The sequence below is a fragment of the Phaseolus vulgaris genome, chromosome 1 (genome assembly GCF_051622355.1).
Source record: "Phaseolus vulgaris cultivar YP4 chromosome 1, ASM5162235v1, whole genome shotgun sequence".
In the NCBI taxonomy this organism is placed as follows: Eukaryota; Viridiplantae; Streptophyta; class Magnoliopsida; order Fabales; family Fabaceae; genus Phaseolus; species Phaseolus vulgaris.
In genome coordinates this window covers 9,822,972-9,836,879 of record NC_143498.1, presented here as the reverse complement: position 1 = coordinate 9,836,879, position 13,908 = coordinate 9,822,972, and the positions used below count along the sequence as shown (strand labels likewise).

Sequence of the window (13,908 nt, the reverse complement as noted above, 5' to 3'; positions counted from 1 at the left end):
TATAAACATTTAATGTTGCGTGAAGTGTATTTAATGCATTTATATTCATTTATGAATAGACAAAGTGTTGAAGATGATTTTTTTTGTTATAACATAATTAACACAATCATTATAAAATATTAGTTTGAAAATTTATAATAATAATAATTAGCTATAATTAAAATAAGGTTTAATTTTAATATAATTGATTTTCATTGTTTGATTTTTTTACAATATATATATATATATATATATATATTAATAAATTTTCTATTTTAATTAATATCATATGGGATTTAATATTTTATTTATTTGAAAACATATAATAAATATTGTGTATTATTGTAAGATGCAATGCGAATGTTGACTTTTTTATTTTCACAAATACCAAAGTCTTGTGTTAAAGTTGGAAAAAGGTATAAAGAATTTTGTATTCAATGATTGATAAGAGAGTTATGAAGTTTTTTTTTCTTTGTAAGTCTGAGAATTGTAATTAAGTTATATTAAACTACCATGCAAATCTTAAGAATTTAAACTATATTATATTATAAATATTTAAAGAAATTAACCTTTTCTTTATGAAGGTTTCTTTAATGTAAATATTTTTTAAATATTCACTCATTAAAAAATTATTAAATAATAATTAATTTTAGATAAAAAAATATTAATTATTATAATGATTAAGTTAATAATTAATTTTAGATAAAAAATATTAATTATTATATTGACTAAATTAAATATTATTTTTAAATAAAAATTATTTATATATTAAATATTTTATATCATTAATAAAAATTTATAAAATAATTTTTAAATTGATACTTAACAATAACTAACAAAATTTTAATTATTAACTAGTTTAAATTTTAAATTAGTTATTATAAAGATTAATTTAATATATAAAGTAGTAACTAAAATTTTGATAATTAATATTAAATATTAATTTATAATTTTTTATTAATAATAAAATTATTTTAAAATTAATAACTTTTTAATTTATAAAATAGTATTTAACTTGATTAATATAATAATTAATTATTTTATTTTAAAATTAATTTTAATTTAATGATTTTTTATTAACTTTTTATAGAATTTTATTTTGAAACGCATAGGTTTATACTTTTCTGTAAGACTTTTTTTAAGATTTCAATCATGATTGTTTCTTTTATGTGAACCATTTATCTATAAACTCTTTCAGCCTTCAGCCATGTAGATCAAGATCAAATTCTGTGGGCTAAATTAAATTGCTACCTCTAATGGAGAGTACATGTGTAAACAATACTTAATTAAGTTAAATGTTGTAATTAATAAAATAATTAATTTCATTTAAATGAAAATGTAAAAGCTAACCTTTACAATAATTATGTGATGCACCAAACATTCAATTGCCATAACTTTCAGAAAGCAAAACTAACTCTTACGTAAACTCATTTTATTTTCCAAATCAAACATAGCCTCTCTAATCACTCTATCCATTAAAATAATAATATTCCATTTGAAAATAAATAAATTTATCGATTAAAATTATCAATAAATATGAAATTTTACATAACTAAATATAAAAATATTTCATAGACCAATTTAATTTTATAAATTAAATTAAACTTAAAATTCATTCTTTAAAAAATTCATGAAAAAAATATAAAAAATTATAAAATAAAACATAAGTAACTATGTATAATTCTACTACTTCTGAAAAACAATCCCTTTCCACGTTGACCCAAAAGAACCACAAGGTGGTGGTAGATTTCAAATCCCGATGCAAACTCTTTTATATTTTTTATGAAAAAGATTTAGATCCAATGATGTCATTTACTGGTGGGACCCAGTGGTCAAAAACCCGCGCACTAAATCATAATAACACACAATCCCATGCTTAAAAATACGTATCTCATAGCATCACCGTTGCAGTAGTATTATTAGTAAGCACAACACAATAACATAGTAAATAATAATACTGATAATTTCTTCGCCTTTCGTTTTCCACTTTGGTGCGCACATACACTTACGCACGAGCTTCAAAACCATACTAAACTTTGTTCCAACCTCCAAAGCCCCCTTCAAACTTTTGGTGTCATTCATGACTCATGCCATCACCGACAATAAAAGGACAACGGTAAAGCACTGAATCATGAAAATGCTGCCAACTTCCGCTGCCGGGGAGCCCAGCCATGGTGGCCGGACGGTGGTCGTCGGAGTGAAGATGGACTCACACAGCACCGAGTTGCTCACTTGGGCTTTGTTTAAAGTGGCTCAGCCCTGTGATGTTGTGCTTGCTCTTCATGTTCTTGGGAATGATGGTATCTATAACCATCCCATCACACCATGGTTTTTTTCTTCTATTTTGGGTTTTATGGAGTTTGACAGTTTTTATTTTTCTCTTTTTGGTCAAATGGGTTGCTGCAGAAATTGTTAATCGAGATGGGAAATCTTCTTTGTTTTCACTTGTCAAAGCGTTTGACTCTGTGCTTGCTGTCTACGAAGGGTTCTGCAATTTGAAACAGGTTGTGTTTCTCAGCATCTCTCTCAAACTTTTTCTCAGTCGTGTTCTCGGAGTTTTAAATTGTGTCGGTGGTTTTGTCCCTATTGTTGATAGTGATCAAAATGGCTACAGAAACCTTCTTAACATTGCATATTTTTATGTCATGTGGGACACATTTAAAGTTGTAACCCAAGTGACAAATGAAGTTTTAGCCTAAAGGGTGAGGGTAATTCTTGATTTGATTATGTGAATTGTAATTTTTAATTTTTTTTTTTGTGGAAACTGTTATTCAGGTGGATCTTAAGTTCAAAATATGTCGGGGTTCATCAGTGAGGAAAATCCTGGTTCGAGAAGCCAATGCTTATTCTGCAACGCACATCATTGTTGGAAGTCCTCAAGGGCTTCATAGGATTCGGCCATGTATATCTGTGGCAAGGTACTGTGCTAGGAAGCTACCAAAGGATTGTTGGGTTCTTGCTGTTCATAATGGGAAAATTGTGTTCAAGAGAGATGGTTCACCCGCAACTCTCGCCGACATGAAAGGTTTTTATTGAATTTTCCTTGTTCTGTGCTGTGGTGTGAGATTGTGAATCTCATGATGTGTAGAGTTCTGAGTGGATGTGTCTGTTGCAGGAGTTGATCAGAACCCCACAACTGGGGTGCTTTGTTCGATTCACAGGACACTTGGCAAGACTTCAAAAGTGTTAGATGATGATGGTACCGGGATTCAGGAAAAGGGTTCTGGTCAATTTTCAGATCACAGTTTGGCTAAGGCTTTTCTGGATTCTAAAGAATTCATTGAGAAGAAGAGTTGCTCTATTTGTTCTTCAAACCCAGCACTGTTTGGTTTATGTTGTAACCATTTAGAAGAAGAGTCTTGTGGTGATGCTTGTCATGAGAACCCTTTGGCAATAGTGTCTGTGCAGACCAATGATTCTGCTTCTAAACCAGGTTGGCCACTGCTTCATAGGACAATTATATCTGACAGAAAATGCTCTGAAAGATCGCCGTTTCGCCAGATCTCTGTAGTACAATGGGCAATGCAGTTACCTTCTAGAGATCTTTCATATGATGCGCATCTTGTGCAAAAAACAAACTATTGTGGCCCAAATAAGGATGAGTTTTTGGCTCTAGATAGCAAGAGTGGTGCTCTTGTTCCAGTGGATGCTGAAATAGGGACTGCCCCTTTGCCTGACCACAACACGAGAAGCATTCCTAAGGAATTGGAGGGCCTTCATGAGAAATACTCATCCAGTTGCAGATTGTTTAAGTACCAAGAACTTGTATTGGCAACATCAAATTTCTTGCCTGGTGCTTATTTTATCTTGTGCCTGTTTGATACTTAAGATCAATTTGTCAAAAAAAAGAGGTTTTATTTTTAACATGGTTTGTTGTGTGATTTCAGAAAATTTGATTGGGAAAGGAGGAAGTAGTCAGGTATACAGAGGCTGCCTTCCTGATGGCAAGGAACTTGCTGTTAAGATCTTAAAGCCATCTGATGATGTTCTGAAGGAGTTTGTTCTAGAAATAGAAATTATCACAACCTTGCATCACACAAACATTATTTCCCTCCTTGGATTCTGCTTTGAGGATGGTAATCTTCTCTTGGTCTATGATTTCTTATCAAGAGGAAGCCTTGAAGAGAACATCCATGGTACACTGCTTTATTTTGTCACCGTTAATTATTTTCAACCCATTTGGCCTTGTTAACTCTCTAATTTCTTCTTTTCATTTCATTACAAAATAGGTAATAAGAAAAATCCACTTGTGTTTGGTTGGACCGAGAGATACAAGGTGGCAATGGGTGTTGCTGAGGCTTTGGATTATCTCCATAATAATGAAGGCCAATCTGTGATCCATCGCGATGTAAAATCATCAAATGTTTTGTTATCTGAGGATTTTGAACCCCAGGTAATGTATCCTTCTACTGGTTGAGTTTCATTTGAATCATTTGTACATGTTAGGCCTCATGCTGCTTTGTTGATTTTTAACACAGCTCTCTGACTTTGGACTTGCTAAATGGGCATCAACCTCATCATCACATATAATCTGCACAGATGTTGCTGGAACCTTTGGGTTTGTACTTTCAGTTCCCACATAACTGGACATTAACACATTCTGCAGACAGAAATTGCATTTAAATAGTTCCAATTTCTAAATTATGTAACCACTCATTTATGCAGTTACATGGCTCCTGAGTACTTCATGTATGGCAAAGTAAACGACAAGATTGATGTCTATGCATTTGGTGTTGTGCTTCTTGAGCTCCTTTCAGGAAGAAAGCCCATAAGTAGTGATTATCCCAAAGGTCAAGAGAGCCTTGTCATGTGGGTATGTCTCTGTAATATTATAGTCTATCACCTACTCTGCTACACTCTTACATATTCACATGTAAATAATGGAGAAATAACTTTTTGCAGGCAAATCCAATTCTAAATAGTGGGAAGGTATTACAACTGTTAGATCCCAGTTTGGGTGATAACTATGATCCTGAAGAGATGGAAAGGATGGTCTTGGCAGCTACACTTTGTATCAGGCGTGCTCCAAGAGCTAGACCACCAATGACCCTTGTGAGATATCTACAACTTATAATTTGATACATATATATAGAAACAGAGATAGTATGAATTTGTTTGGATGAGTTTTTGCATACTTTCCTTAGAAGAAAAAGATAAATTTGACTTTTATAAAAACTTAAATGGAGAAATTCCTTCAAGCATATCCTAAATGGAGTCCTACCTATACCATAGAAATGTCAAAAAAATTATTTGCTTCAATTGGATAACTTTTTCTTGTGGAACTTGACTGTATTTGGATAGATTTGATAATAAGCACTTCTAAGATGAGTTGAAATATCAGAGTCCTAATCTTCATATTGAACATTTCATTCTGATATTTGTTCCATTGGAGCACAGATCTCAAAGCTCCTTGGAGGTGATAGTGAAGTGGTGAATAGGGCAAGAGTAGAAGTTCATGCTATGGAAGCAGCAGAAATGCTTGATGATGAAGCTTGCTCACCTTCCAATCTGCAGTCACACCTTAACCTTGCTCTGCGTGATGTGGAGGATGATTCCCTCTCCATATGCAGTGTTGAGCAAAACGTGTCATTGGAGGACTACTTGAGAGGGAGGTGGAGCCGTTCATCAAGCTTTGATTAAGCAAAGTTCTAGGCAATTACTAGAACAAGGATTGTGTTTTTGAATCTAAATCCTTTGTAGATAATTTTGGTGTGTGGCATGTTCCATTGTATCTTTGGCATGTGCTGTGGAGGTTTATAGATGGGTTTAGGATGAGAGGTTGTTTGTGTGTGCCCTCCTCCTTCCCTTCATTGTCTAGGACACTATGCCTTGTAATTGTAAGGCTAGTTACCCTTTCTCCTTCATTGTCTAGGACACTTGGTGCCATTTTCAACCCTTGATATCATCTGTATTCTGGTGCCAAAATAAAAGTTGTATCTTCAATGTTCTCGTGTATTTAGTTTAATAAATTTAATGATCATTTCTCTTACGTGGCGTTTGCATTGTTTCCTTTTTTTTTTCTTATAATATGGATTATCTAATTCTATCAGCAGAATCACTTTTAAGTTAAAACTTTTACTTTACAGAATTTAATATTTGTGAATTATCGCATAACAATTTAATGATAGATAATTTAATAAATTCAACAATAAGCCAGAACTAATATTATTTTAAAGTATGGATTTTGAATTTAACTCTTATTGAATAAGTTTTGATACCATCCTGTAAGAAGGATTTTGCATCCTACTTTTATATTATAATTTTATCATACTTTTAGATAAAACCTTCTTATAAGAAGGATTTTGTATCCTACTTTTATATTATAATTTTATCATACTTTTAGATAAAACCTTCACATATTCTCTTATGTCAATGTATATTATAATTTTATCATATTTTTAGACAAATATTGGTGATATGATATGGCCAACCTACATTGTAAGATAGATTTTACTCTTTAAAAAATATGTAACAATCCTATTTTTACTCATATTTGCTAATATATTATGTATATAATATCTAATTAAAATATAAACAAATACTATTTTCTCATATTCATATCTCAAAAAGATATTTCTCTTCATATAGATTTAATATATACATCAAAAGTTTAAAAACAATAAAAAAAATCAAATTAAATCTATCCAATCCTCTAGATGCTCACTAGGACCTCTATTCATTTGCTCTCATGTAAAACACGATCATCACATATAAAGAAAAAAACACAAAACAAAACACATGGTAAGCTAGTTATATATATAAAAAAATCTATATAATTTCAATTTCAAAATAATCAACATAATGTATCAAGTCTCATAAAAGTTCTCAAACCATCATGTGTCTAAAGAAAATTTCATAATTCATATTTCATATATCACACTTCTATTGACTCACAACACAGACACTTGACTCTACTTTCGAAAGACTTGTGCGTTGATTTAGACTCAGAGATCTGCACTTGTCATATCATATTATTGTGAAATCTATACAGCTATGCGCATAAAATAATCTTAATATTATCTCTCCTAGTATGACAGAGTTAATTCATATAATAAGTCAAGTTAATTATCTTTCAAACAACTTACATATTCATATGAATCTCCTTCGACTCTCACCACCTAAATAACTTCATCTATATGATTTCATTATCCCAGGAGAGTCAGGATATCTCATTCTAGACGAATCCCTAGTCAATGCACATTCTAAACAATCTTAATATGGTATTTTCTTTCCTAAAAATACTATGTCTTGACAAAATATCATATTCTGAACCTCAAAATATCCAACATCAAACAAATAAATCATACCAAATTTTTAGAATTTCCAAAACACACAACAATTCATTTACTAATCATATAAATGTCTAATTAAATAAATTTTCAATTAAATATACACAAAATAAAGGTTTACATAATTTCTAAGTAAAGCTATACAAAATTTAATAAACCAACCTTTTAAAAGAAAGAAAGAAAGAAAAAACTGTTTTTTTTTAAAAAAAAATTATATATTCTAGCTTGAGCGAGAATGGGTCTTGCTCAAGCGAAAATTCTTTCGCTTGAGTGAAAATTAAGCCAAGAGCACCCAGATTTTTATCCTAGGTCTCGCTTGAGCGAAAATTATCTCGCCTGAGCGAGATATGCAGAAAAAATCAGCATAAACTTATTATGCCTGTAAAATTCTAAACCAACATTCCATTCAATTGATAACTTTATAAATCTACAATTTACATTAATAGTTCATGCTTGCTCATAATTTTACAAGCACTCTCATTAAGTCATTGAACCAGTATATCAATCTACACATATATATTATTTCTAAATCAAAATCACTTAAAATCAAACAACCAATTCTCCTCAAACATTACATTAACTCATTTAATTCCAAACTCATATATATTCTACAACATCTACTATATCTACCATTTCACACTTCAATTTCACTCAATTTCCAATCGATTCAAAACAAGAAATCATGCAAATCAAAAATTTGGAGCTGGTGACCACGTCACCCCACATCCAGATTTTCTAGCCAATGATTCTATTGAAAATTTAAACTAACTTCCTTTACCTTTACTTGAGCAGATGCTCACTAAGAGCCCCAAGCCTACCAAAAGCTTCAAGAGTAGCTTAACCTGCACCATAGAGTCCTGATTAAAATCTAACTATACCACTAGGACTCTGAGATAACAAAGATTAATCCTAAAGTAAAAAGAGTCACATGCGTAAACTTAGATCGAGACAAATCTACAAGTTCAAAATTTAACTCAAAGATAAGAGTAAAAATTGAACTTACTCTATTAGAGATTCTGGTCGGGCAGTCTTGTAATCCTCGCTGCCAGGTGATGACTTTTTACGGCAAGTGCACCGCGTTTGTCAGAAGTAATAATTGTCCCTAAGGATGAATATCAATCCCACAAGGAACAATGAATTATCAAGTGCAATATTCTCTAAATATAACAACAGAACAATAAAAAGAGTTTGAAGTGATTATGTTGGCACTGATCAATAAGAAAACAAACAAAGAATTAGTTGTTTCAATTGGAAAATTAGGGATTAGGTTTCATCTCTCTCACTCTCATGTATTTTGATTAGCATGTCAATATTAAGTTCTTTTATTGAAATTGATGTCTGTAAAAAATTCATTTATATCGATCTCTCGCATATAAAATTCTTAAGAACGTTTTCTAAATATCGATCTCTCGCATACTTATAAAAACAACTTAGAAATCACAATCAGACGTTAATGGCAATTAACATTTCAAGTCTATCTCTAGCATTAAAATATGCTAAATATTGATGTTGATCTCTCGCATACTTATAAAAACAACTTAGAAATCACAATCAGACGTTAATGGCAATTAACATTTCAAGTCTATCTCTAGCATTAAAATATGCTAAATATTGATGTTTAGGTCCGAACCCTAAAAATACCTCTCGGTCAGATTTAAGATTCTCAATTTGTCACGGAAAGTTAAAAGTAAAACAACAATACCAATAATCAATCAAGAACTGAATATTAATATATAAAATATCAACTCAATACATAAGAGTTTTAGCAAATTACTCCTAATCCCAAAGGGTAGAATTAGCCATGCATACTTCTAACACCTTTCATTCTCCCAATTGGTTACAATTCACTCTATGGTGTTTTCCTCTGAATCTGGCACACTAGGGTTGAACCCCTAGCCCCCCTATTTATCCTACTTTTCTAGGGTTAGGTGGCGACTGAGTGATAAAACATAAAAATGCTCAATCTTTCTTTGCATCTTTTTTCATTCTGAGACCTTCCAGCTTTCTCTTTTTAGCTCAAATGGTGAGGAGGTTAGAATCTTAAAGAGAAGAGAGAGGAAAGAAAAATTAAAAATGATGATTCTTTTGAAATGAAAGTTGAATAACTAAATTTTTTATTTATATATATTTTTTCATTTTAATAATAAAATATTCAAAAATCATTTAAAATATACCCCTTCTACTCTAAAGTAATTTTCTAAATTCTTATAGAATCTATGTAAAGGATATTTAACATAAAAATTAAATTCCGATTAGTTAATTTAGGATTTCCAGCACAATTTTATTATCAAGATATCAAACATGAAAACATAAAAAAAAAAAAAACTCATCAATCATTGATATGATAGAATACGATTTCCACCAATTCTGTTAAAAAACTATAAAATAAAAGTGGATTCCACTAACATATCTAGAAACTTTAACACTTCTTACCATGTTTTTGGAAACTTTAACTCTTACCATGTCTCAACTTTCAATCTGAATTTGTGTTTCCTAACACGTTCAGAATTATTTGATTGTAATTATGTCAAAAATCCCAAATCAATTAAAAATCAACATATTTTTATAGCATATACTATATATATTTTATAAGATTAATTTAAACTTAAAATTTGTTTTTTATTATAATATTAAATTTATTTAGAATTTATTTTAATTTTGAACTGATTAGTCAATCACTATCGGACTACTCATTATATATCATAATACAGGTAAAATCTTAAAGTGAGTTAAACTTAATTTAAGTGTATATGTATTGTATCAACTACCGTGATTAATGTAAAAAAAAGCTAAAATTGTCAATTTGTGGGGAAATTTTGTTGCAGTAGTGTGAGGTGATTGTAATAGCAATCGAGTCAACATCGCACCATTATGCTTTATTATATCAGCAAAGTCGTACCTCTTAATTTGGCGGAGTTGCTAATGTTTGATGCATGATAAAAATGCAAAGTGCACCGAATAATTTGGCTGATCCAGGAGTTGCTGATATTGCACTAATACATTGTTTTGAGTATTGGGGTTAATAGGCTATATCAAATAATTGTTAAGGAGTTACATAAACATTTTTTTCATAATTTATTTGTTTTGCTCATTTTAATTTCATTATTAATAAAATGTTAATTAAGTTCTTCAATTTTTTAAAAATATAATAAATGTGATATTTTTCGTTAGCAATAAAACCGTTAATAATAGGGTTGGATTTCTTTTATCAAGTTTCCAATCTTTTCGGTTCTACGGTTTTTTAGCTCTTTGTCTCTTCTAGCTCTTTGTTTCTTCGTTCTCTTGGTGTTTTGGGTGAGTACCTGCAAAGACATTCCGACGCTCAAGTTAGCGATGAGTATGTCTAGTTTACAAATATTGTAGTTATAAAATTATTACCTTTTTGCTTTGGGATCGTCTTATATTTATAGCTTTCTTATAGGTTTGAGGTTTATCCCAAACCCATGATGGCCCAATCCTCTCCCTAATCCTATTTAGGGAGTGATTAATTACTCGTGATATGCCGAAAACAAATTCGACACTTGAAAATTAGGTTAAATAGGGGGCTAGAGGCTCAACCATGGTTTGTTAGATTGAGAGGAAAACACCATTGAGTGAATTGTAACCAATTGGGAGAATGGAAGGTGCTAGAAGTATGCGTGACTAATTATACCATTTGGAATTGGGAGTAATCTGTTCGAACTCTTATATATTGAGGTGATATTTAAATATGATATAATATTTTGTTCTTGATTGATTATTGGTATTATTGTTTTGCTTCTAAATAGTTGTGACATGTTTGAGAATCTTAAATCTGAATGGAAAGTATTTTTAGGGTTCTGACCTAAACAACAACACTTAACATATTTGAGTGTTAGAAATAGACTTGAATTGTTAATTATTATTAACATCTGAGCTTGATTATAAGTTGTTCTTATAAATATGCGAGGGATCGATATTTAGGGAACAATCTTAATAATTTTATATACAAAGAATCGATATAAATGAATTTTATATGGACAACAATTTCAATCAAAGAACTTAATATTAACATGCTAATCAAAATATATGAGAGTGAGAAAGATGAAACCCAATGCCTATTTTTCCGATTGAAGCAATTATTCTTTGATTTGTTTTCTTGTTAATTCTTGTCATTATAACAATTTTCAAACTAACTTTTTATTGTTCTGTTTTATATTTAGCGAATATTGTACTTGATAATTCAATTGTTCCATCTAGGATCGATATTTGTCCTTAGGGACAAATTCTTACTTCTGAGAACGCGGTGCACTTGCCGTAGAAAGTCATCACTCTTGGTCAAAAGTGAATCAGTATAAACCTCTTTGTGTTATCCCTTCTCTTTTACATTGTTTTAATCATTGTTCTTTCTCTACTGGTATAAACAATCTGTTGTTTCTAGAAAACAACTAGTTGAAAAAAAATCAATTGGTTGATTTTTCAGAACTTTTCACTTTACATCCAAACTTTGCGAAAATCTTGTGAAAACAATTCACCACCTCTCTTGTTTATCCCACTAATTTTAACACGTATTATTAGTTATGAGTCCTTATGATTGTAATAATAAATGGCTAAAACATGAACCAAAAATGATTTCCTAATGCATGAGTGATCATTGTGTGTAAGGACTTATCCATAGCGTATTGCACAAGTCCCCCAAGATATAATAAGAACTTCTCGGATAATACCAATGATCAGAACTAGCAAATAAACTTCTCTAGAGTAAGAACCCAAAACACTAAAAAAATTAGAAAGTAAAAAAATAATAAAAAAGTGAAAAAGAAGAGCGGAAGCCGTGAATGAGATGAATTGAAGAGGCGTAGGAAAGCCCTTTTATAGAGGGAGAAGAAAGCAACTGTCACTACTCCATTTTTTATTTCAGCGTGCTTCCCGTTTCAACAACTTAACTCCTCAAGAAGAACGAAGGAGATCTGGAAGTTCGAGGAGCTCAACTCCCCGAGAAGAACAAAGGAGATCCGGAAGTTCGAGTCTTATGTGTGGAGAATCTTCCCTAGTGGAGATCGGGGGTAGAAGAGGATCCCAAGTCCGAGAAACACTCCAAGAAGATCGGAACAGATGCATAGAAGTTGAAAGTTGCCGTTTTGTTGTCAAATTAAGATGATTCCAGCGTAGACCTGTTTAACAATAGAGAGATGATAGTATAATTGTGGTCAGATGACCCCAAGTCATCTTCCATCAAATCCAATAGTAAAATTAGTACATCAGTGTTTATAATCTATCTGCAAGCGATACAAGTTAGGAGAAAAATGGGTTGAGATAGTTGTGCAAAAAATATAAAAGATATTAAAACAACAAATAAAAAAAGCGGTTGATCCTCAAGTTTTTTCACCATTGAATTATTCACACAGGTTCTCTAAAAATTAATCTTTTCTCAATCCTCCAACAGAGCTAAACCAGATTGAACATGCGCCAATCTGATTCAACTGAAACTCACCAGTAAAGCATGCATCTACTGGTTTAATCAATACCCACTTTGTTCCATGCATATACTCCATGAGAATGCTTACCTCCTATCTCTTGAATCATGCACCCAAGAAATTAATTAGAACAATGTGAACTAATTAAGAAATTATAAGATAAGGAAAACTCTTAATCATGCAGTCAAGTACAACCTCTCACAGAAACCAGTTTTCGAGGAGATTAAAATATTAAAACAACTGCTATGGAGAATTAAAAAATGAAACTTTTATTGACCAAAACCTCAAAACTCAATGGAAAATTACAAAGGAATCAACCAACAAGGTTTAGCCTTTCATGTGAAGGTAAAACAAAAAAATTACAAAGAAGAAAAAAAATTAAGAAAAAGCCTATGAAGCTCGATCCCCGAAAAGCTACTTCTTCCTTCCTTTGAAGTCACTTCTTTTCTAATCTTCTTTCCCTTGCCCAAAATCAGATTAAAATCCGTCTTATGATATTGTTTTACAATTATCAGATGTTTCCTTTCTTGTTTCAAATTATTAAACTTTTCCAAATAATTTCAGATTTTATTCTTGCTTTTCTTATAGAAATATTATTTTCAATTTTCTTTAGATATTGTTGTGATTCCTGCATTGTTTGTAATTGATTCCAACATTGTTGGGAGAAATATTACAATTTTTTTTCTTAAATAATATTTTTAAAATATATTTTCTCTATTTTTTATTTATTAAAAGATAAAATTGTCCCATTAAATGACAAAGTTACCGAATTGTATATCTCTTTATATAATCTTATACGTGTATAGATTTATAAGAAAAACATAAAGGATTTATAATATTTTTTAATATATTTATTCAAAAAAATCAAAATTGTATAAACATGACTGTAGAAATCTTTTTCTTAGAATATCCTAATTCCATTGAAATTCGTTGATTTCACTTAAATGAGGAAGTCTTTAAGATTTTATTGTTATCTCGAGAAAAGAAATTGACACTTCGCATCTGTACTGCCCTAAATCCTAAAACCAAATTTTCACCGAAAGGACAATGACACAGGAAAATCTTTGAAAATGATAAATGTAAAAAAGAAGAAAAAAAGAAAAAAAAGAAACCTGGTTGAGTTGAACGTTGAAAGGGGTAACGATGATCCGAAACAGAAAGATAGAACCTATAGTAAACGCAATCCCACTATAACCAATAATTGA

General features: G+C 30.8%; 1 protein-coding gene across 1 annotated transcript; it reads left to right on the top strand.

The window, feature by feature from the left end:
• Window positions 1–1,863: 1,863 nt before the first annotated feature.
• On the top strand, window positions 1,864–5,968 carry LOC137813480 (protein kinase STUNTED). The gene is made up of 10 exons (XM_068615771.1): window positions 1,864–2,279; window positions 2,386–2,483; window positions 2,755–3,004; window positions 3,095–3,772; window positions 3,867–4,115; window positions 4,209–4,372; window positions 4,458–4,537; window positions 4,645–4,792; window positions 4,882–5,031; window positions 5,377–5,968. Exons 1-10 carry the CDS (start codon window positions 2,111–2,113, stop codon window positions 5,617–5,619), a joined length of 2,229 nt encoding a protein of 742 aa, XP_068471872.1. The 5' UTR covers window positions 1,864–2,110; the 3' UTR covers window positions 5,620–5,968.
• The last annotated feature ends 7,940 nt before the right edge of the window (window positions 5,969–13,908 follow it).